This window comes from Puntigrus tetrazona, chromosome 4 (assembly GCF_018831695.1).
Source record: "Puntigrus tetrazona isolate hp1 chromosome 4, ASM1883169v1, whole genome shotgun sequence".
Classification (NCBI taxonomy): domain Eukaryota; kingdom Metazoa; phylum Chordata; class Actinopteri; order Cypriniformes; family Cyprinidae; genus Puntigrus; species Puntigrus tetrazona.
The window spans coordinates 15122684-15143679 of NC_056702.1; the positions used below are offsets into that span (position 1 = coordinate 15122684).

At 35.8% G+C, this 20996-nt stretch overlaps 2 protein-coding genes across 5 annotated transcripts; one reads left to right on the forward strand and one right to left on the reverse strand.

Annotated features, from left to right (window-relative positions):
- Window positions 1-1361: 1361 nt before the first annotated feature.
- Window positions 1362-13856, reverse strand: brd1a (bromodomain containing 1a). 4 transcript variants are annotated; one of them, XM_043237808.1, is made up of 13 exons: window positions 13497-13854; window positions 11530-12892; window positions 11290-11446; window positions 10092-10223; window positions 9851-9979; window positions 9194-9506; window positions 8548-8787; window positions 6860-7315; window positions 6388-6496; window positions 6033-6166; window positions 5037-5143; window positions 3684-3838; window positions 1362-2525 (listed from the first exon to the last, which is right to left on the reverse strand). In XM_043237808.1, the coding sequence occupies exons 2-13, from the start codon at window positions 12873-12875 to the stop codon at window positions 2342-2344; spliced, it is 3462 nt and encodes a 1153-aa protein (XP_043093743.1). In that variant the 5' UTR covers window positions 12876-12892; window positions 13497-13854; the 3' UTR covers window positions 1362-2341. The 4 variants fall into 4 exon arrangements, with proteins under 4 accessions (XP_043093743.1, XP_043093742.1, XP_043093745.1 ...); XM_043237807.1 differs by having other exon boundaries at window positions 6033-6169; window positions 13497-13853; XM_043237810.1 differs by lacking the exon at window positions 6860-7315 and having other exon boundaries at window positions 13497-13856.
- Window positions 13857-14237: 381 nt separating this feature from the next.
- On the forward strand, window positions 14238-20728 carry LOC122342621 (zinc finger BED domain-containing protein 4-like). The gene is made up of 2 exons (XM_043236577.1): window positions 14238-14633; window positions 16027-20728. Exon 2 carries the CDS (start codon window positions 16223-16225, stop codon window positions 19988-19990), a length of 3768 nt encoding a protein of 1255 aa, XP_043092512.1. The 5' UTR covers window positions 14238-14633; window positions 16027-16222; the 3' UTR covers window positions 19991-20728.
- The last annotated feature ends 268 nt before the right edge of the window (window positions 20729-20996 follow it).

Sequence of the window (20996 nt, forward strand, 5' to 3'; positions counted from 1 at the left end):
TAGGGCACTTCAACTCTGTAGAAGTCATTTGATGACACTGATGTGAGAGATTGATATTCATGCTTCACCTCACTTGCCATCCACTCAAGCATGCTGTTTACTTCCCAAAGCAATTAGACACCAAACAGAGACAGCAACATATTTGAATTGAAGACACAATGCACCACTGTCAGTTCAGCACAATCAAAAGCTTTCTAAACACTTTTGACAAGGTCGATTTCAGCGCAACACCAATAAAAGAGTTTGAATTTACCAGTTTCCTCTAAACATTGCTTATTTGGTGTTTCAACCGCTTTGAGATGTAAAACTCCGACAATGTAATTAGGTTGATATATATATACTTAAGAAAAGTGATGCATTAATACCCTCAGAACAATCCCATAATCCAGGAGCTTCTTAATTTTACTCTTTCTGAAGAAGTGTCCTGATGACATTGTCTTAGTGAAAATGCAGAATTTGCTTTTTCTGTTTTACTGTCATAGATTCACAGTGACCTCTAGTGACAAGAGTAGGCTGTGAAAGAACTAATAATTAAATAATTAAAATTAAATTAAAAACTAAAAAAATAAATATATTGCTTGCCCACATCATGTAACCATAACCAACATGAACATGCAAATGATACTTAATTATTATAATATTTAAAATATCAGGGATACTTAAATATATTAGGTGAAAGATAAAATGTTTGTAAATTTCTGCATGTTTGAAATTCTAAAGCCTTCTAAATTCATAAAAGACATGATTAAAAAAGCTACAGAGAATTCAAATAAAAATGAATGTGTTTCAGCATTGCTTTAACTACTGATGAATACTTCTTTGAACCCGGAAACTGACGATTTGACTAATGATAATAAAGATTTTCTACATGTAAGATATGGGCTATTTAAGAAAAGTAAATGTAAAAGATGAAAGAGGAATTACGGATAATAATTCAATAAATTTTAAATATGAAGAATGTTTATGAATTACTAAAAAGAAATCGTAGTCTAATTTAGAGTATTTTAAAATGTAATTTTAAATCATCATCACATCACATGTAATTAGTTACTACCCAGCTCTGTCCATAACAAACATAATAATAAGCTTAGCATAGAAACAACATGAAACATCTGTACCAAGAAATTGTATATATGATTTTGCAGCCCCTACTGTTAAGTTGATATCGGTTTCAAAATCGGTTTCTGTTAAAAGTCGGCTTCTATTTCTTTTCCATTCTATCCACTAATTACGACAGGTATGTTACAAAACTGAAATTACAAGTAAAAAAAATGACAAAGTTGCTTTAAAGTGCCATACAAGTAATAATATACACTACACAATACATATTAATACAGACTGTTGTAATAAACAAGACATAACTTGGTTATGAATTTATTAAAAATAAAAATAAAAAAGGACAATTCAATCAACAGTTGTAATACCAACTAAAACAACATATATACGACATACAATTAAAAAAAGTATTCAAAATCCACATACTAAAACCCATAGTAAAACTAAATTAAGGAAGTCAATGTAAACAGGCTCTGATAAAAAAAACCCCCAAAAAAACCAAGAATAATTCCAAATAAGTCCAAAAGAAAAAAAAAATTCTTTCCCAGTGAATAAACATACCACCCAACACAATAAATTAGCACCAGTACAACTACAGTATCCTACAGCCATCATGGAGTTCCCATATACAAATACAAACATTAAAAAAAAAAAAAAAAAAAAATTAAACAAAACCATTAACTGAACACAAACAAAAGCCTGGGCAGCATTGTTTTTTCTTTCTTTTTTGGTTTCATTAGAATATCAGAATAACGCACTTGAGGTTTTCATAACAACTTGACTTACTAATATGAAAAGGCAAATAAAGTTATATTTAGTTATATAAATACATCAAAATAGGTTAAACTTGTAAAAACATTCTTAGGTTACAAAAACAATGCCAAATAAAAGCCTGTATACAAACTTTAATCATTTAAATATAAAAAACAAGTACTCTCACATCATGTTCCAGCCCTGATTACAGTATTCTTTAAGCATAACAATTTTTTTGTCCATTTGTTCCAGCATCAGTGAGTTTTTATGCCGTGAATAATCCATTAAAATGTATAAATAGTATTAAAAAAAAAGTATGTACTCATTACTTAAATCTGAAGAATAAGTTACTGATAAACAATTTACATTATTTACATTACATTATTTACTGATTTAACTAATTTGAGACTTCTGTATTTTGATTTACTTCATACTTGCCACTCCTGTTTTAATTTGCACAGAAGTCACACAGCAACTGCCATTTAGCAATGACGATTAGTAAGGCTTTGAAATTTGTCTACATTTGCAAATCTTAATCAACATCACTGAGGTCGCTAATAGGTTCATCTTGGACTCGACTCAGATGGTTCATGGCACGGTTAAAGGCAGTCTGGACAGCCTTGCGGATGGCTGATGTGCGGCCCTCCATCATTTTAATCTTGTCAATGGTTTTGTCAATACCAAGAGGAACCATCTTGGATTTTGAAAGCCACTGCCTGGACAAGGTAAAAAAAAAAAAAAAAAAAAACACACACACACAATCAAATAGATTAATTGGAAAAAAATTGACTTTAAAAAACCTGAACACTGGATGAAGTCAAGATCAAAATAATTGTCACATTTTGTTGACATTAGATTCAAAGGTTATTAAAATATCATACTTTGAATATCTAGATTTAAGTTTTAACATTTTTATTGGCTTAATTCCTTACAAAGAAAAGATTTGAAGATGAAAAAATGTAATGTTTAATAATAAAAAAAATATGGTAACACTTATGATCAATGCATTGTTCCTTCTTCATTCATGTTACTTAATACATTAACTAATGTTAACAAATAACACCTTACTGTAAAGCATTACCAAAACTACAGTATACTAGATTTGCATACATTGGGCATATCTGTGTTATGCTAGCATTTTTGATGCAATTCAACCTATAACCACATTAAAAGCCAGGTATATATAAACTGACACATTGTCATCTGAAACCTCAGGCAGTTTGGTAATAATAAATGAGTTTCCTGCATCTGCTACTTTAGAAATATTGAATTGGGCTATGCTGGAAAAAACCTTATACATCAAAACAATTGTTAATCTACATGTTTGTTGCTGCTTTTCTTTTTATTCAGCTCTCACAATATTAAATACATTAGTCACTTAATCAGCTGAATTGAATGTGCATTGAATTGAATTAAATTTTTTCCTTGCATTTAGCTGGTTAAAGCTCCTTATATATATATATATATATATATATATATATATATATATATATATATATATATATATATATATATATATATATATATATATATATATATATATATATGTGCACAACACTTAAACTTAATTTTATTTTTACAGCTATCAAAACTACAATTATGAATCACAGATATCCTTGCTAAGTGGTTAGGACAAGAGAATAGGTGTTAGTCATTATTTGTTTGTTTATTTGAGAAAAACAAGAATATAATACATTAATTTAGTACTAATTAAGTGCTGTTAATAAATTAAGTCTAAAAGGGGCAAGTTTTATATATAGTTAACTGTACAAGTTTAAAACTTAGTTTGCTCCAATCCCTAAATACGAACAACAATAATAATACTGATATTTGACTTGGCAAACAATTACCAAAAATGACTCTGTAAATCTCACCAGCTACGTTTGTTGTCAAAGAAGAGAACAAGGTAAAGTTTCTCTTCGGACTTGTACTGCATCTGTTCTCCAATCCGTAGAACATCCAGCGGGGGCATTGGGATAGAGACTCCATTGTGCTGGCACCCTACTCGTGGCATGTGAGGGTCTATTATCTTTAATAAAACAAATAAAATGTTACAGAAAATAAGAAAAATCCTGAAAACAGTCAAAAATCTCTGTCATTGTATATAAATATTCACTTGTTATTAAATGCATAGTCTATGTCAGGGGTGTCAAAACTTAGTCCTGGAGGGCCACTGTTCAGTTTATCTCCAACTTGCTTCAATACACCTACCTGATGTTTCTAGTATGCCGAGTAAGACCTTGATTAGTTGGTTTAGGTGTGTAATAGGGTTTGGAGCTATATGAGCAAAGTACAATGCTGCATTCACAAAAATCAGGAAAGATAGCATGTGATCAGAACAAATGTTTTTCCAAAGCCTAGATTTTATGACAGTTGCCTAACTAGGAGAACCCCCCCTCACGCCCCCCCAACATGATTGCATGCAATGAATTCTGGTTATTTCATTTAAAAAAAAAAGATGGATAGATAAGGGTTATCTCCCTTTTCATTTCAGTTATCTATTTATTAATTTGTTTTCCATGTTTATTATTATGGCATTTACATTTTTGTATTCTCATTGTGAAGTATTTTTATTGCTGTGCTTCAATATGAGTCACTGTCCTGTTAAAAGCAATTTCTGTTGTGTATCCCCTGTGAATGTTTGTTATGTTTAATTAAAAAAAAAAAACCCACACATTTTGACATTATATTGCTTGTTTTTGCTCTATGTCTCTTAATTTTAACTTCTTGTTTATAGAACTGCTGCATAAAATCAATATCACATTTGTAATCTTAGTGTGATACTCACTAACTGATTGGAATAATGAGACCAGATAGATTCTATATATAGATTATTATTATTATTATTATTAATGTAGACTTTAAGGTAATATATAATAACAGGATAAGACTGAAGAACTACTTAATTGACATGTCTAAAAATAATGTACTTATTTTGTCAATAAATTGTCAGTCAGGAAACCAAAAAAATAAATACAGTCATTCAATATATCCCAATGACATGTTTTCTTCACATCAAATTGATCATCACAAATATTTTAAAAACTCTCCAAAAGTGAAAAATGAAGTATAGTTCATGCATAAAACTGAAGTTATAAGTGGTTTGGCCAAATCAGTGACTATCCAAAAATGTAAACTGAAAATGTTTTAATTCACTCCTTTAGAAATAGGAGAATTATTTTATATCCCTTGAGAATGGAAATAGTTTTCTACACACGCAGACTCACCAGGGCAGGGTAGGAGGGGTATCCACTACATTTAGCCCAAACTAGTTTGAGAGGTTCCAGAACAGTAGCAGCAGTAGCAGGCATCCAAATACTGCTGTTTCCAACTTCTATTAAAGCAGAAATATTAATAACCATGTTATTGATGGTGCAGACATATAAAGTGATATAGTAAAGATAATATTTCAACATTTTTTTTTAAACAAATCATGTATCTATTTTTACATATTGGAAAATGGAAGTCAAACAGTACAGAATAATTTGTGTTGTTTACTTAATTGTCTTAAATTCAGTTTATTACATTTTCAATACAGGCTGTGGTTTACTGAACAAACTGTGGCTGTGTTTAATTTTTTAAGGATCTCAACAAAAGCTGTAAACTGTAAACTGAGAGCCCAATCACTCACACATTACTATATTATTACAAGCTACAATCAAAAACAGAGCCCAAACTCTAAAGCTCCGGCTGTCACATGACCCATTCTGTTTACCCCCCAATGCTGGCAGACAAAAACAGTTGGGAGCATATATGAAATTAATGGCATCAGCATGAGTTTTAAGGCATTGTGCACTTTAATTCAAAGTACATAGCAAAGCTTAATAGATTAAACCTAACAGATCCATATAATGCCCCCGGTGTGCTTTTAACATGCATCGTTAAAGGAACAGATAGATTTCCTGACCTTTGGTGGGGGGATCTTTTAGTGTGTTCTAAGAATTAGTTTGCTAAAATTAAGATATGTAATATCAGCATGACAAATAGCTACACAATCATTTATTCTTTTTTTTTTTTTTTTTTGTCAATCTGTCAAAACTTATGTAATTTTTAAAAAAGTTTGCAATATATCACTTTAGTCTACTTAATATTGTTTGTGTTTTTTTTTTTTTACACCATTTAAAGGCAGTGTGCCATATCTACCTAAAATAAAAACCATTATCCCATCCAGTGTGATTTGACACAGGTATGTTACAGTTCAGTCATAAGATATGGATACCTACCAGCAGCTATTCTAGCAGCCTTGGCAAAGTTTCTACTCTCAATGCAAGCTATAATATCATTCTTGTCCTCCACTGTATTCCTCCGGATAAGGGCTGGCTTCCCCTTTCCACACTTCGGTAGATTGATTGCAATACTACTAAAGACAGACAAGAAAACATGTTTGAAAATACTGAAAACACTGAACTAGATTTTTTCCCCACATCATGCAGCATTTCTAGACACCATTTTATTTGTCTTCACACCATTTTAACATTCATTGTGAGACATGAAATAAGCAAAATAATTTTTGATGGAATATAGCATGTCATATCACTGTACATTGTATCCTTTCAAAAGTACTTGTCAGCTACCCACCTGCTGCTGGAGGACATGCTAGATTCAGACGCACACCTGCGCCGAGGCTCCAACTGACTGCTAGAATTCAATTCTTTATCTGACTCCAGATCAAAACCGTTTGACAGCTCTGAAAGACACAAAGAAATGAGAAAGAGAGTAATCAATTTAATCTATTGAAACTAGTGCTAAAACCTACCAAGAAACTACGTTTACTACAGTGTTTATGTGAAGTATTTTGACTTTAATAGCAGACTGGTTGTTTACATGACAAATCGCACAGGACAGGGCTATTACTGACATAAGAGACTACTTTTTGACCCTGGCAATGACCTCATATTGCACTTTCCTATGAAGCAATTCTAGAGAACTGATTATAAACAGCCTTAAATGTCCTTTGGCCTGCCAAAAAACAGCTTTTTTTATTAATGCACATTTATATTGATCATACTGTATGCCTTGCCCTTTTTGTTTGTTGTCCTGCAATTTCTACCTGTGTCCAGGCGTTTGATGGGTGATTCATCCTTAACACTGTCTCTACTGGTACTTCGTGGTCTCTTTCGAGAGTGAAGCAATGTCTCTAGTCGTGGTATGACGACTGACAGGAATGTCTTTGTGCCTAGCCGAGAACTGCCCTTTTGAGTTTCACTTCTCATGGGCTTATGGGGACTTGTACTTTTTGATTTGCGGAAAAGCACAGATGTCCGCCGGTTTACTGGGCTTGATGGCTTGGCCAGAGTTGATGTAGCTAATACACTGACATTCCGGCCCTCTAACTGCAGATGGGAGTGTCCATTAAGTGGCTGGGAAATGCCATCCTGACGGTGTCGTGTTTTCTTGGGACTGGGTTCAATGGGTTTCAGTTTGGGTGGCTCAGAGTGACATCCCACATTAATGAAGGGTGGCACAGAAACAGATGGCTCAAGCTTAGGTGGGACAGATTTATCACCTGTAATGAAACAAGGAAATACTGTCAAATATTATACGAAAAACTGTATGATAAGTTAAATTTAGAATATTCTCAGAAAGACCCAATTACATTTGGTTTGCCACTATAGTTTAAATTCAACTCGTTTGACTGGCATGACATTTGTTACAGTATTGCCAAAGTAAAATTTTTATTTTTTTTTTTTTATGTGATCAGTAGAGCAAGATATACACAGTTAGTGTATATTAGTGTCACTATAAATTATATATTATTATACAATGATTATAAATATTAAAAATAACTATCCTGTTATAATTACATTTTTAATACAAAAATTATTTTATGCACTATTATTTATTAGCTTATTAGCTATTAGCTTATGTTTTAAAGCCACACAACATATACACACAACACCAAGCTTCAATCTGAAACCTGAGATGCATTTATTCATTTGATTAAATTGCAGCATTTGTGGTTTAATAATTTACACAAACCACATACCATAGCATAGATGTTTTTACATCTTGCAGCCCTATTCCAAAGAATGTTTTTACAGTAGTTAGGTAGTTGCTTAAAGCCTTCTATACATCAGTATAGAAGTCTTAAAGTATTAAAGTCTACTGAACATCAGTTAACATTTTTGCTTTACTATTTCAGATTAAAACATGATTTTCTTGACTGATCTTTCTCAGAAACACCATGCAATAAAACTATGAATCTAATAAAGCGTTGATCTGATAAAACAGATTCTGCATTTAATGAAAAATAAGTGCTTAACCTTGTCATTCTACATCACTCTACATTTTTTTATCAATCAATGAAGCCAAGGGACAGAATGCCATTTGAATAAACATCTTCCACACTAAGCTCCCCTCTTCCTCTCCTTTTACTAAAAAGTTTGCTGTACCTTTTTTTTATGTCTCAGTGCAAATCACTTACTTTAAATAACAGTGATGCTTACCTTAGCCAATATCAAAAACACAAACGTAAATAAAGTAGTTTCCTTGTTTATATTAAGTGTATTTTAAATCTAAGCATTTATTGGTTAGGACAGCTTAGCAGAGGCAGGAAGCGACATGAGAGGGACAGGATCAGTATGACCATGAGATGGGACTTAAACTTGTTATGTCAAAGTTATACAAACAAGGATTTGACAGATGTTGAGCTGATTATTATTTGAGAGAAAACAAAAACAAAAACCAAAAAAAAAAAAAAAAAAAAACACACACCCCCACAACATTTTTCAAACAAACCTTTTTGAAGGATATGGCTGGCTACTTCTACAGCATTCTCATGTTCAACAGCAGTAAAAGCCTTCTTCACACTCAGCTCCATCCTTACATCACTAATGATTTTCTTAAGCAGCTTTAGACGTCTCCCCCGTGATGGGCTGGATTTCATTGCTATAGTCAGATCCAAGGTTTCCAGTAGCTCCCTCAGCTGTTCTTCTAATGACATGTGCTCTCGATTGGCTGGAACCAATAAGCGGTCCACTAAAATAGTAAAAATAATATATATAAATAATTTAATTGATTTGTTAAATGAAGATGATGGAAAATACAAACACAGTTACAACTCTTTAAACATAATTATTTAGATTTACTGATTAATAATTTCAAGGAAGCACTAAACTGAGAAGAATGCTGCATGATGACAGTGGAAAAGAAACAATTTCTTATGTAAGACAAGGATATATAATAATTAATAATTAGTGATTTGTTTAACTATATTTTAAAAAACAAAAAAGAAAAACAGTATGCATGTGTGATTTTCATTTTGTTTTATATGTACACATATCCAATTATCTCATGCTATTGTTAATTATATGATTTGTAAAATTACCTTTTACAAATCATACAAAGCAAAAGACCATTGAGACTACAGATTTTGTGTATTTACCATCTTCCCAGGAGAAAGGTGCAGGTGGCTCGATCTTAGGTGGCTCAAGCAGGTGCATGCCAGTTTCAAAATCAAAGCCAATTCTCTGAATATCTCGTCGATTTTTCCTTAGCACAGCTCCACCCTGGTCTCTTAATCGAACAGCTGCCCTGTAGAAGAATGAATCTTTGCCATTGTACTTCATGCAGTTTTCAATAATGAGATTGAAGTCAGCTTCAAATTCATCCAGATTCTTGTAGCCTTGTGCATCAATGCGTTTCCTCATGGTGGAAAAATCCATTGGGTGCAAGATGTGGTCCATATAGTCAGGCACCTGTGAGGAACACAAAAAAAGGGATGAAATTCTGATCAGTGTCACAGACTCTGAATCCTCTTCATAACAGTCCTGTATCCACAAAAGTCCTTGAAGTCCTATATCAATAATGACATGTCTGACAAAAACTGTTTGTTTTTTTTGTTTTTTTACATTTGCTTCTAAATACCATTAACCATTCTAATATACTTCATTTATTATAAGTTTGTGCTGCTTTTTTGTTTTTGAACATGTAATACATGTGATTTAAAAATTCTACAAGCAAATCTTTCCCTTGAAAAGTGGTCTTTAAAAAATGTGATTGATATAATTTAATCTCAAAGTTCAGGAAACCTCAGTCAAACCTCTTTAATGCTAACAGGCTGTGCAAAAATATTTGCTTGGTCTTTCTCCTGTATCTGGTCCAGCACAGTCCTCAGAAGGACTGTGAAAGGAGTAAGTTGGACCTCCATTAACGTCTGCTGAAGCATAATCTGCAACATAACAACAAGAGCCATCAAGAACACAAATGCACAAAATAAAAACTACATTAGCAAATCCTTCTGTTATAAACTCTTGATTTAAAGCAGCATATTGTTCTCATACCTCTTCTTTCTTGAGTTTCTCTCTCTTCCTTATCAGCTCTAGCAGGAGTCTTGCTCGTTCAAGGTCATGTCTCAACCGCTGCCACTCTTTCAGCTGCTCCTTCAGTGCTTCAGTCTCCTCTTTTGTCTGTTTCTGTCATTACATGTTTTTAGACACCAGTTAGACACAATTATTCAGACACCAGGTATAATATTAGATTTTTAATTTTTTTTTTTTACTAGTGGTCCAAGACACTAAAGTTCATTAACGTAAGTGAGGATAGAAAAAAAAAGTCTGAATATTTTATACTCAACATTTCTTTATACAGTGAACTACCAGTCAAAAATTTTTTAGACACTTTGACAATGTTTTGGTTTTTTTTTTCTTTAATTGCTAATGCAAACCTTTTAAGGCCAGGACACACCAAGCCGATGGTGGGGCTGACGGCAAGCGACAGCTGAGCTAGTCGGTTTGGTGTGTTCCACTCATCATCTCTCATCAGGCTTATGTCAGCCTGAATCAGCATCAGAGTTATGAGGGAAAGTTAAAACTCAGACTGGGTGCCTAATTTCGTGAAGACGATACAAATATAAGACTGTTCTAATGTTAAGTGATCTTCCCCAAGCATTCCAATATGTAAATGTTATAACAACGTGAGCCACTTAAAACGAAGAAAGTTATCAATGTTACTGATACTCAAAATGGTACGTAAACGCTGCTTTGTTTCATATATCTGTGTTTATCTAGTATATCTTTGTTCTGGTTTTTCTGTTTGAATGAAGAATAATTACTATAGATAGCTGCAGAAAGAGACCGCTAACTCACGCAGGCACAGAATGCATGAGTTTAGTTTGCTGTCGGCTGTAGTCTGCAGACAAGCAGCAAAACACTGTCAGCTTTCGTGGCTGCTAGTTAGTTGGCGTCGGCTTGGTGTGTCCTGGTCTTTACACAACAGACTGAACAAAATTAAGCATTGCTTTGTAATTGGTTGACCAAGATTGGCATTATCTAATTGCGTACTTAAATTTAACAGCTGAATCATTTTTGGTTGATTTTAATCCTTTACATGCCTTTTTAATCAAGTTATCTGAAAAGATTTATTCTGACACAGTTTAACTTGGTGTTCTTGTCATATTTTATTACCATTGTCTAACCTAAGCTTTCATAATGTGAGAAATGTTGAAGGTGTCTGAACAAATTTTGGTTTGATTGTACTTACCGGCTGTGTGTTTTTTTGGGAATATAGACTAGTTTGGAGGCGTCTGTTAAGAGGCACTCCATTCCTTGAAAGTCTCTTAAGCATCCAATAATTCAAGACAAGTTCACCAAATGCCTTCTTCTTCTGTAAAGAAACTTGGTTGAGGATTGTGTGTAACCTGTAGGAGAATATGACAAAATACAATAAAATGAGAAGTCCAATATCTCACCAGTTTTTGTAAAATCAAAGAGTTGAACAAACCTTTCAAGTGACAAATTAGGTACAGATGCATTTGGAACTGGGCCTACAACTTCCGCCTCACTGTTTTTAAGTCTCTTCTGTTTTTTTAACCTAGTCCTGCTCTTTTTATCCACTGACTGACAAAATTTGTCATTTGTCTTCGTTTGATTATAAATTGTAAGTGGTCTTTTAATGGAGCCATTTGGGGTGTGGGCCCCACAGTAGGCTGTCTTTTTCACAGAGAAAGTTGGTACACCTGAATCAGTCAAATCTTTAATAGGCTCCATTTTCATAAAGAGACCAGCTTTCTGTGCACAGCTGACATGAAAAGCAGTGTAGCAGTTTGCTTTGTGGCACTGGATGCAAGCCCCAACACCTTTTTCTTTACAGAGGTAGCAGGTAAGCTTCCATCGAGCTGGCGGAATATTTGAAACACCATCAATAGGTTCAATGAAGACTGTGTTGGAAAACCCAACTTCAGGAACCCATAAAGCACAAACAACATGACCCCACTGGTCATCCTCTGTCTTTTTGACTGCTCCTCCCTTGTTAGGGCAGAGGATGCAGTTAGCAGGTTGTGTTGGGGACTGCAGACAATGTCGGCAAAGCCACTGTCCCTCTGGAATATATGGAACACCATAACAATCCTGATGAACGGCTAGATTGCACATATCACAGAACAGGATGGCATTGCTGTCCATGCAATCTCCATCCATGCAAATGCAGCAAACAGCATCTTCATCGATTAAGGACTGTAGACTCTGTTGGTCCTGACTCTCTAAAAATGATTCTTTTTCAAAACGGTCAAGAAGGAACTCAAAGGCATTAGGAGAAACCGGGTTAAGTCCTTCATTCTTTCTTTTCTCATTGACTAGCTCAAGCCAGGCAAAGTCTTCTTCATCCATATCATATTCCACCTCCTCATTCAGCTCTTCTGAAGTTTTTTCTTCATACTTGTAGTATGTAGAAGGTCTACGTGGGATCGCTGGAAGATTGTAATCCACAGTGCGGAATTTGGGCTCAGGAAGAGTGCTGCCTTGCACTAAAGCATTTTGTGCAGTGACAGCAGTGTTTTTTTTCTGCTGGTTGTTTCTGAGGCGTACAGAACGTACTAAGACCTGTTGGTGTTTTTCAGCATTCTCCTTATTGCTGTTACACTCCACAATTTCCTGTGCAATGGGATCCTCATCTGTGATGATGTAGAGCTGGTCAAAGATGCTGATCCGGTGCAACCGGCCATTAACTTCTAGTTCAACCATCCTCTGGGACTGGGCGTAAGTCAGCGTCTCACGATTTGAGGAAAGTTTGATAGGGGAAGGTAGACACTGAGGGGAGAATACTTTGTGAGGCAGAGATTTTCTTTTCATTGAGGATCCTTACAAAGCTGAAAAGAAAACAGAACAAGTGTTATTCCTAATACAATTGTGCATTTGAATTAAATGTTGATAGAACCCACAAAAATTAAACCACATTGATTTACTAACATCTAAATAATCCATGTTACAGTGAAGGAAATTATATATTAGTACTGTTAATATGCTACAATGATGCAAATATGTTACTTTGGTACTGGTGTATACACCAGCACTAAAGCCCAGAATATAAGTACTTCAAGTACAGTTCTAAATATTATTAAAAGTTACTATTGGATAGCATTAATTACTATAGCAGCGTAAGTACAATTAAGATACATTTTCGGGCATTACAAGTGAGTTCAGAGACATCATTCGGACGTACAAGTCAAAACATTTTGGCCATTTTATGTACATCCCGAACATTACAATCGAAACATTTTTTTCAACATCACGGCAGCGTTTTGGAGGTCGCGTATCCCCTAAAATATTGTCCATGTAGGCAGTTCGCTTTGCTTTGAGAAAACGTTACTATGAAGATACACATTCCAATCATATCGCTTCATATTCCAATGCATTATAAAATAGGTGCAAATCGCAAAACAATAACCGTTGTCTTATGATCGATCATTTTACCTCTGATCTGCTGAATAAAGAAAGGAGCAGCTTTCTGGCGAGGTGGCCTGTAGTTATTCCGTACACAATGTTCTCATACAAGGACCACCAATTTACATTTGCATGGATAAATCTGAAATACTGCAAACGCTGAACCACAGCGACCGCCAGGACTATAATTATTAACTAATAATCAATACAAAAACGCTCGGTTTGATTGCCATTCAAAGACAACGTCGGTTCCCTTGCAGCAGCGATATGATTTTCCGCTTGCAACCAACAACAATGCGGATGGTTCACTACGAATAAGAAGTCCCACCCGCAACGCATGGCGTCATGACGTACCCAGCTCGCTCATAGGGTCACACAACATCACTTCATTGTGACCGTGCTATTTCCCAAAGGTAAATGTTTTAAAGGGGAAAAAACGTATTAATTAATACATATATACACACACACACGTGTGTATATTAATTATACACTGTTATACAAATAATTGTAATTATTTCAGCGTAATTTTAAATTTATAATATTGTTTATGCCCAATAAAGTACAACAATAAACAAATAATTTTCATCCTTAGTTCAAAATATTAATTACGTTAACAATTACATCGTTTGTAAACCTCTGCAAGCACAAACATATAGTTTGATTTGCAACAGCAAATACAAAAACTGACTAAATCCAGGAACTGATGTTTTAAATTGACCTAAAACACATTTAAACATCAAAGGGCCTGTGTGTTTTGCCCCACCCCTTCTGTTGCCGGACAGCCCCTGAGAGAGACCCTGGGGTCAAGAAACCCCGTGTGTTTGCTTTAGTAAACCCTTATTATTTGTTATCTGTGGTGTGAATGTCCATGCGTAAGTATGCAAATTGTAGAATCAAATACTTCGTAATTTTATTTACATGGTTATGGTATCTTATCGACTATAGGATGGAAATGACGGTAGTTTTGTTTTATTAACCCCACCCACTATATCGAAAGCTTCTGTGACGCCATAGAGCCATGTTTCTTCCGTCTGACGCCGTGTGGCGCTACTACAGCGCACTGTTTACGGCACAGGAGACAAAGCAACCAACTCAATTACAACACTGGATCAACCGTGCGCTTTATTTAACCATTTCACAGCCGAAACTAACCTCAGGACACAAAAGGTAAGCTATACTTATGTCTATACTATGGTGTTCATATTGTCTCGGGAAGACGCATGCATGATTTTGGTTTAGATCCAGTGACCCGGCTAGTTCGACGAGCTTCTCTGTTTTGTGCGACCAGGATCCGGTTCTGCCTCATCAGGTTATGTCCTGTGTGGCCTAACGTAACCACACAATTGAGTTGTCACTAAGTCAAATACGGTCTTTCTACGTGATTAAATTATTCCATGTAGGCATTTTGAAATCCCAAACAGTACTTACAAATTAAATAATAAAACACACAAAAGTAATTGGGGGTTTATGTCCATATGGCAGGAGAGTAGCGTGAAGTGTTTTCCTGTTGTTTTGTCTGCGAGCTAATGCACTAGCCGCTAGCATGTATGCTATAGCTAGCGCCTACATCTCGTGAGGTCGCGAGAGCGTGTGTTGAGACGAGTACCTCAAGCAGCACACCAACTTTCTTACTAGATCCAGCTCAGATAAATTGTACATAATTTTATTCGGATTACTTAGAACATACACCCGCATACGGCCATAAGTATTATAGTTGGTTGCTTAATTTATAAGAACAACTGGCGTTTTGTTATCTTGATCTCTATTATCAGTTATGAACAGGTGAAAAAAAACAGGAAAGGGCTGTATGACTGTTAAATATAGGGGTACTTCAGGGGAAAAACAGCCAAGGATTCAAATGGTAATATAAATTACTATATGTAGTGTATACAGAGGAAAATATTTGGTCGATTAACACTGTTGCAATTTAATAAATTAAGTGTGTGTACAGTTTACGCATAGCTTTGTGTAGTTACAGGTCCAGATTAATACAGATATTACATATACAGCACTTTTGCAGGCACAAAACATTTGGAAGGCGTCAAAGTGCACAAAATTACTGATCTATAGGAATCCACAGCACCCTTTTGTAGGTTATATAATTATTTCAATATTGGACACGTTTCCTATTTTAAATTATCATTATTATTTTCACATGGATCAGTGGGTTATCATATATTATGTATGATTGATCATTGCTATTGATCCCTAATATATGTATTCACTAATAATAATACCGGCCATACATAAGAATTATTTTTGTGTTATTTTGATAACTGACTAACTGGCTGTTAGGCCTATATGGGTATTTCATTGGCGAGACTTACTATTAATAATAATAATAATAATAATAATAGTAGTAATAATAATAATATAATTTCTCAGTATATACTAATTACTAACTCGGAGTTGAAAAAAAAGTTTTTCTTAGAAAACTACTTATAAACATTGGATCTGAGTTATGCTTTATTGCAACATCCAGTTGCTATAAACATCCTTAAACTGCTAATTGTATTTTTAATTGTCTTAATATTCTTCTATCTCCCATCTAATTTTTCAGGTTCTACAAATGAACACAAGTGATTTACACTATCCTAAATGGAGGTCAACATATCTGTTGCATCTGCACTCAGATAAAACATGTTAAAGTAAACATCTGGATGGAAGAGAGAGCCACACCCATGACACTTGAACACTTACAAAGCTGCTTTGAATAGAGAAGGTTTTCTTTCCCTGCAGAATTTTTTTCTGCGATAATGGACGGAGAGGACGGCCTCTCACAGAAGACTGAGGATACAAGCCACGAGCATAATGGCTCCAAAGATAACAAGAGAATAGAGGCCAAAGGAACCTGTTTAAAAATAGAAGGGAAAGATGGTTATGTGTTTAAATCATACAGAATTACTCCACAAGAGGTTTTGGAAGCAGAACCCCACACTTGTCCCTCTGAGACCGTAACAAAAGATTCCTCTGTGGTGTCTTTGTCATTTGAGGGCACAGAGGAAGATGGATCTTCTGAGGTCGATGGACTTTTAGCAGAGGATTCAACAGCAGAAAGTTGTGAAAAGCATGACTCTCAGACATCTCCATCTATTTCAAATAAGAGCCAGAACATTGAAATAAATAATTCAGAAATTGAAACAAGTGTATGTATCAAAGCAGAACCAAATGAAACGGGTGAAATTGCTCAGGATGATGAAAAGTTATCATTTGATGGGGCCTTCGGCCCCTTTGCCACCAGAGGTTATGATGATGATTATGGTAGTTTGTTCAGTGGGTACTCAAGTACTCTGTATGATGTTGCAATGGATGCTGTCACACAAAGCCTTCTATCATCCATAAGAAGTCCCCTTAACCCTAGAAAAAAATTCCCTGCTTGGAACCATTTTTTCATATCACCACGTGATAGTACCAAAGCAATCTGTATGTACTGTATGAAAGAGTTCAGCCGGGGAAAAAATGAGAAAGATCTCAGTACTAGTTGTTTAATGAGGCATGTGCGAAGGGCTCACCCAACTGTTCTTCTGCAAGACAGTGACTCAGTAAATAATTTGTCCAATAATTCATCTTTAATACCTCCCAATTTATCACCAAACAATGGAGACTTGTCTGTATGCATCAAGCCCCCTACAGACAACCTTAATCCACTGTCCTCCATTCTAGCTGAGGCCACAGACGTAGTGTCCAAAGACTCTTTACAAAAGGTCAAACCAAAATCAGAAAAGAGCATCAAAAGTGACTCTTGTGTGGTTCCATCCCCACATTCCTTAAACAACCATAATGATGATGCCGCCACAGACTTGGGGAGTGAATGCCCTGGATCAGCCCCTAAGAGTTCAAGTTCACGGCGGCGCTCAGCAGTATGGAAACACTTTTATTTATCCCCTGCTGACAGCTCGAAAGCAGTGTGTATTCACTGCATGAATGAATTCAGTCGTGGCAAAAATGGGAAAGACTTGGGAACGAGCTGCCTTATTCGCCACATGTGGCGGGCCCATCGAGACATAGTCATTGAAGAAAATGGACAGGGCTCAAGCATTCCTCCGCCTTACACCACTCCACCAACATTTCTCTCACGCACACAAGACTCCACAGAGGTCAAAAAGGAATTCCTCTGTACCTCACATCGCTCTGATGCCATATCAGATGAAGTGCCCATTGATGACAGTGAGCACATGCCTCTTGAGGATGAAGCAAATGATGCTACATATCAATCTGGACAAGAATCCTTACTTGATGCATCTTTTAGACTGAAAGGGGAAAATATACCTCTGTCATCCTCGCCAGAGGAACACATTGAGGGGCACAGCATATCCCAAGATCACAGCTCAGTTTTTCAACAAAACAAAAAAATAATGAAACGGGTGAAATCAGAAGTATGGCATCATTTCATTGTCTCTCCTGTTGACCAACTCAAAGCTTTGTGTCGGTATTGTCCCTGTGTTATAAGCCGTGGTAAACGAGGGGACTTTGGCACAAGCTGTCTAATGAGACATTTAATGCGACGGCATCCTGATGTTCTCAAAACCCAAAAAAGCACAAATGACAAAGTTTCCTCACCTCAGTCTCCCCATTGTTCTCCTGCTGCAGAGGACGACATGACAACAAATGCAACAGACAGCCCTGCTGCTGAAAACAAACACCACACCCTGCCTGTTTTCAGCAAAAAGACTTCAAAGCTATGGAATCACTTTTCTATTTCCACTGCAGACCCAACAAAGGTGGTCTGTTTGCACTGTAGCCGCACAATTAGCAGAGGCAAAAAGACAACCAATTTAGGCACTAGTTGCTTATTTAGGCACATGCAGAGATTTCACGGGCATGTGCTTGAAAATAATAGTAATATCTCAGGTGATGTGTCATCTGCTGAAATTCAAGTTAAGCATGAGCTCATGGACATTTCTACTTATGAGGAGAATTCAGAGAAGTTCACTGAATGCCACCCAGCTGCCAAAAAAATCACCAAACTCATTGCTGAAATGCTTGCACTGGATCTTCAGCCATCAACTGTAGTGGAAAATGTTGGCCTGAACCGACTACTGGAATACCTCCAGCCACAGTATTCTCTACCTTCCTCATCCTACTTTACCAGCACTGCAATCCCAGAAATGTATGGAAGTGTGAAAGAAGTAGTTCTGACCCACCTCAAGGAGGCTGAAGGTGGAATCATTCATTTCACGACAAGTGTTTGGGTGAGCAGCCAAACTCAAGAGTACTTGATTCTTACAGCCCACTGGGTAACATTTGAGTCTCAAGTTCTGCCTCAGGGGCAAGATTTCCACTGCTCAGCCCTCCTTGGTGTTTCTTCAATTGACTGTGACTACAATGTAATGAACATACAGAAACAGCTTGAATATCTTTGGGACACCTGGATTGGTTCCTCAGGCCTTAAAATTGGATTTACTGTAACGGATAATCAAACTATTGGAAGCATGCTAGAAAGCAGTGATCACACCACCATGCAGTGTTTTGTTCATAGCATAGACCTCATTGTTAACGAAGCCATAAAAAGTCAGAGAATGGTTCAGAACTTGCTTAGTATTGCTCGGAAAATTTGCGAGAGAGTGCATCGTTCTGCTAAAGCAAAGGAGAAGTTGGCAGAGCTGCAAAAAACTTATCAGTTACCTGAAAACCAGCTGGTTCAGGATGTTCCCTCTAAGTGGAAAACATCATATTTTATGCTTGAGCGATTAGTAGAGCAAAAGAAAGCCATCGATGAGATGTCAATAGAGTGCAGTTTCAGGGAACTGATAAGCTGTGACCAGTGGGAAGTCATGCAGTCAGTCTGCAATGCTCTTAAGCCTTTCGAGGTAGCCTGCAGGGAGATGAGCAATCGCACAGCAACACTAGGTCAGGTCATTCCACTCATTCACATACTGAACCGAAAAATAGATATGCTTTTTGATGAGACCATGGGTATTGATAATATGCTCAAGTCTTTAAAGGAAGCAATGGTGACTAAAATGTCCCCTACACTTCATGACCCAAGGTACATATGGGCAACCATGTTGGATCCGAGGTATAAGACCTCCCTTTTTACTGAGGAAGAAGCAGAGCAGTGTAAGCATGACCTCATACAAGAGCTTGAGGTGTCTGTATCTAATTCTGTGGAGACTAAACCACCACTGTCAAATGGATGCAGTGAAATACCAGCTTCATCAAACAGCCTGGCCTCAAACAAAGAAAACCTATGGGCTCTTATGGATGACATTAGACAGAAAATCAAGCAGGAGGAGAGACCAAAATCATTGGAGCTTGCAGTGCTGGAGTATTTGGAGGAAGACATTCTTGACCAGAGTTGTGATCCTCTGGATTATTGGAACCTAAAGAAGTTACTGTGGCCTGAACTTGCCAAAGTAGCTGTACGCTATGTGGGTTGTCCACCCAGCATTGTACCAGCAGACACACTTTTTAGCACATCAAGTGTCAACTGTGCCCTGAATCAGTCCCGGCCATTGCTAGAAAACCTTGAAGGACTTCTTTTTTTAAAGGTCAACCTTCCTTTGATATATTTTCAGTACTGATGATTGCGTATTTATATTTGCAAGGCTGTTTCTTAGATTATGAACTTCAACCTAGGACCACTCAAGTAACTTTTCTGAGAAGGCCTAACTAAACAATTCATTTTACTGAGGTTCATGTTCTTCAATACACAAAGCATTTGGATATTTAATTGAATGAAAGATTGATTGAGTACTACTGTTAAGTACACTTGATAACTGGAGTCTTATTCCTGGTGAAAAGTGTTTTCAGGGAGGGAGGGTTAGCTAGCTATATGGGTAGTTATTGTTTGTTGCTGTATTTTGATTCCTTTTATAAAATTTATTGTATCTTTGTCTTCTCTCTCCTTGTGCCTTATACAAACTACTTCAGGTCAACATGCTGTAAATATTAACTGATGTGCAAAGCAAGTCATAGTCTTCTGATTTAAATGATTTTATAAAATTGAAACTACATGCTGAATACTGTTTTTATATAAATACATGGCCCAAAATAAATGCTGTGACTGAGAGATGTTTTAAATGTATTTTATTTAATTGTGATTTTTGTGGTAAATGGTACTGTTAGAATTAGTTCTTTTTTTCTTTTTGCTGATTTTGTTTGTAGCTATTAAAATGTACATAATGCTGTACTTTCAGGTTAATTTTTTGTGAAGCACAAATGTTTTTTTTTTTTTTATCTAAGGGTTTAAATTATGAGACATTAAGGAAATGTACTGTACATTTTATAAATTTCCAAAATATAATTTGACAGAGGAATAATTGAGACTGGAACCTTTTTTTCTTTTTGTGGTAATTTGTAAATAAAACTTTACAAATTAAAAACCATGTTGCTTTTAAATTTAATGTTTCAAACCTTGGTCTTCCGAATGTCTTTAATTATTGTCACCTTATGCATTATTCTTATGCATAGTATTCAAATTTGGATTATCTTGCTAAATCTATATTAAATTCTAATACAAACTGGGGAAAAGAGGCTTAGGTATTACTAAAGCTAGTTGTGTACAAAGGACATACTATAGTTGCTATA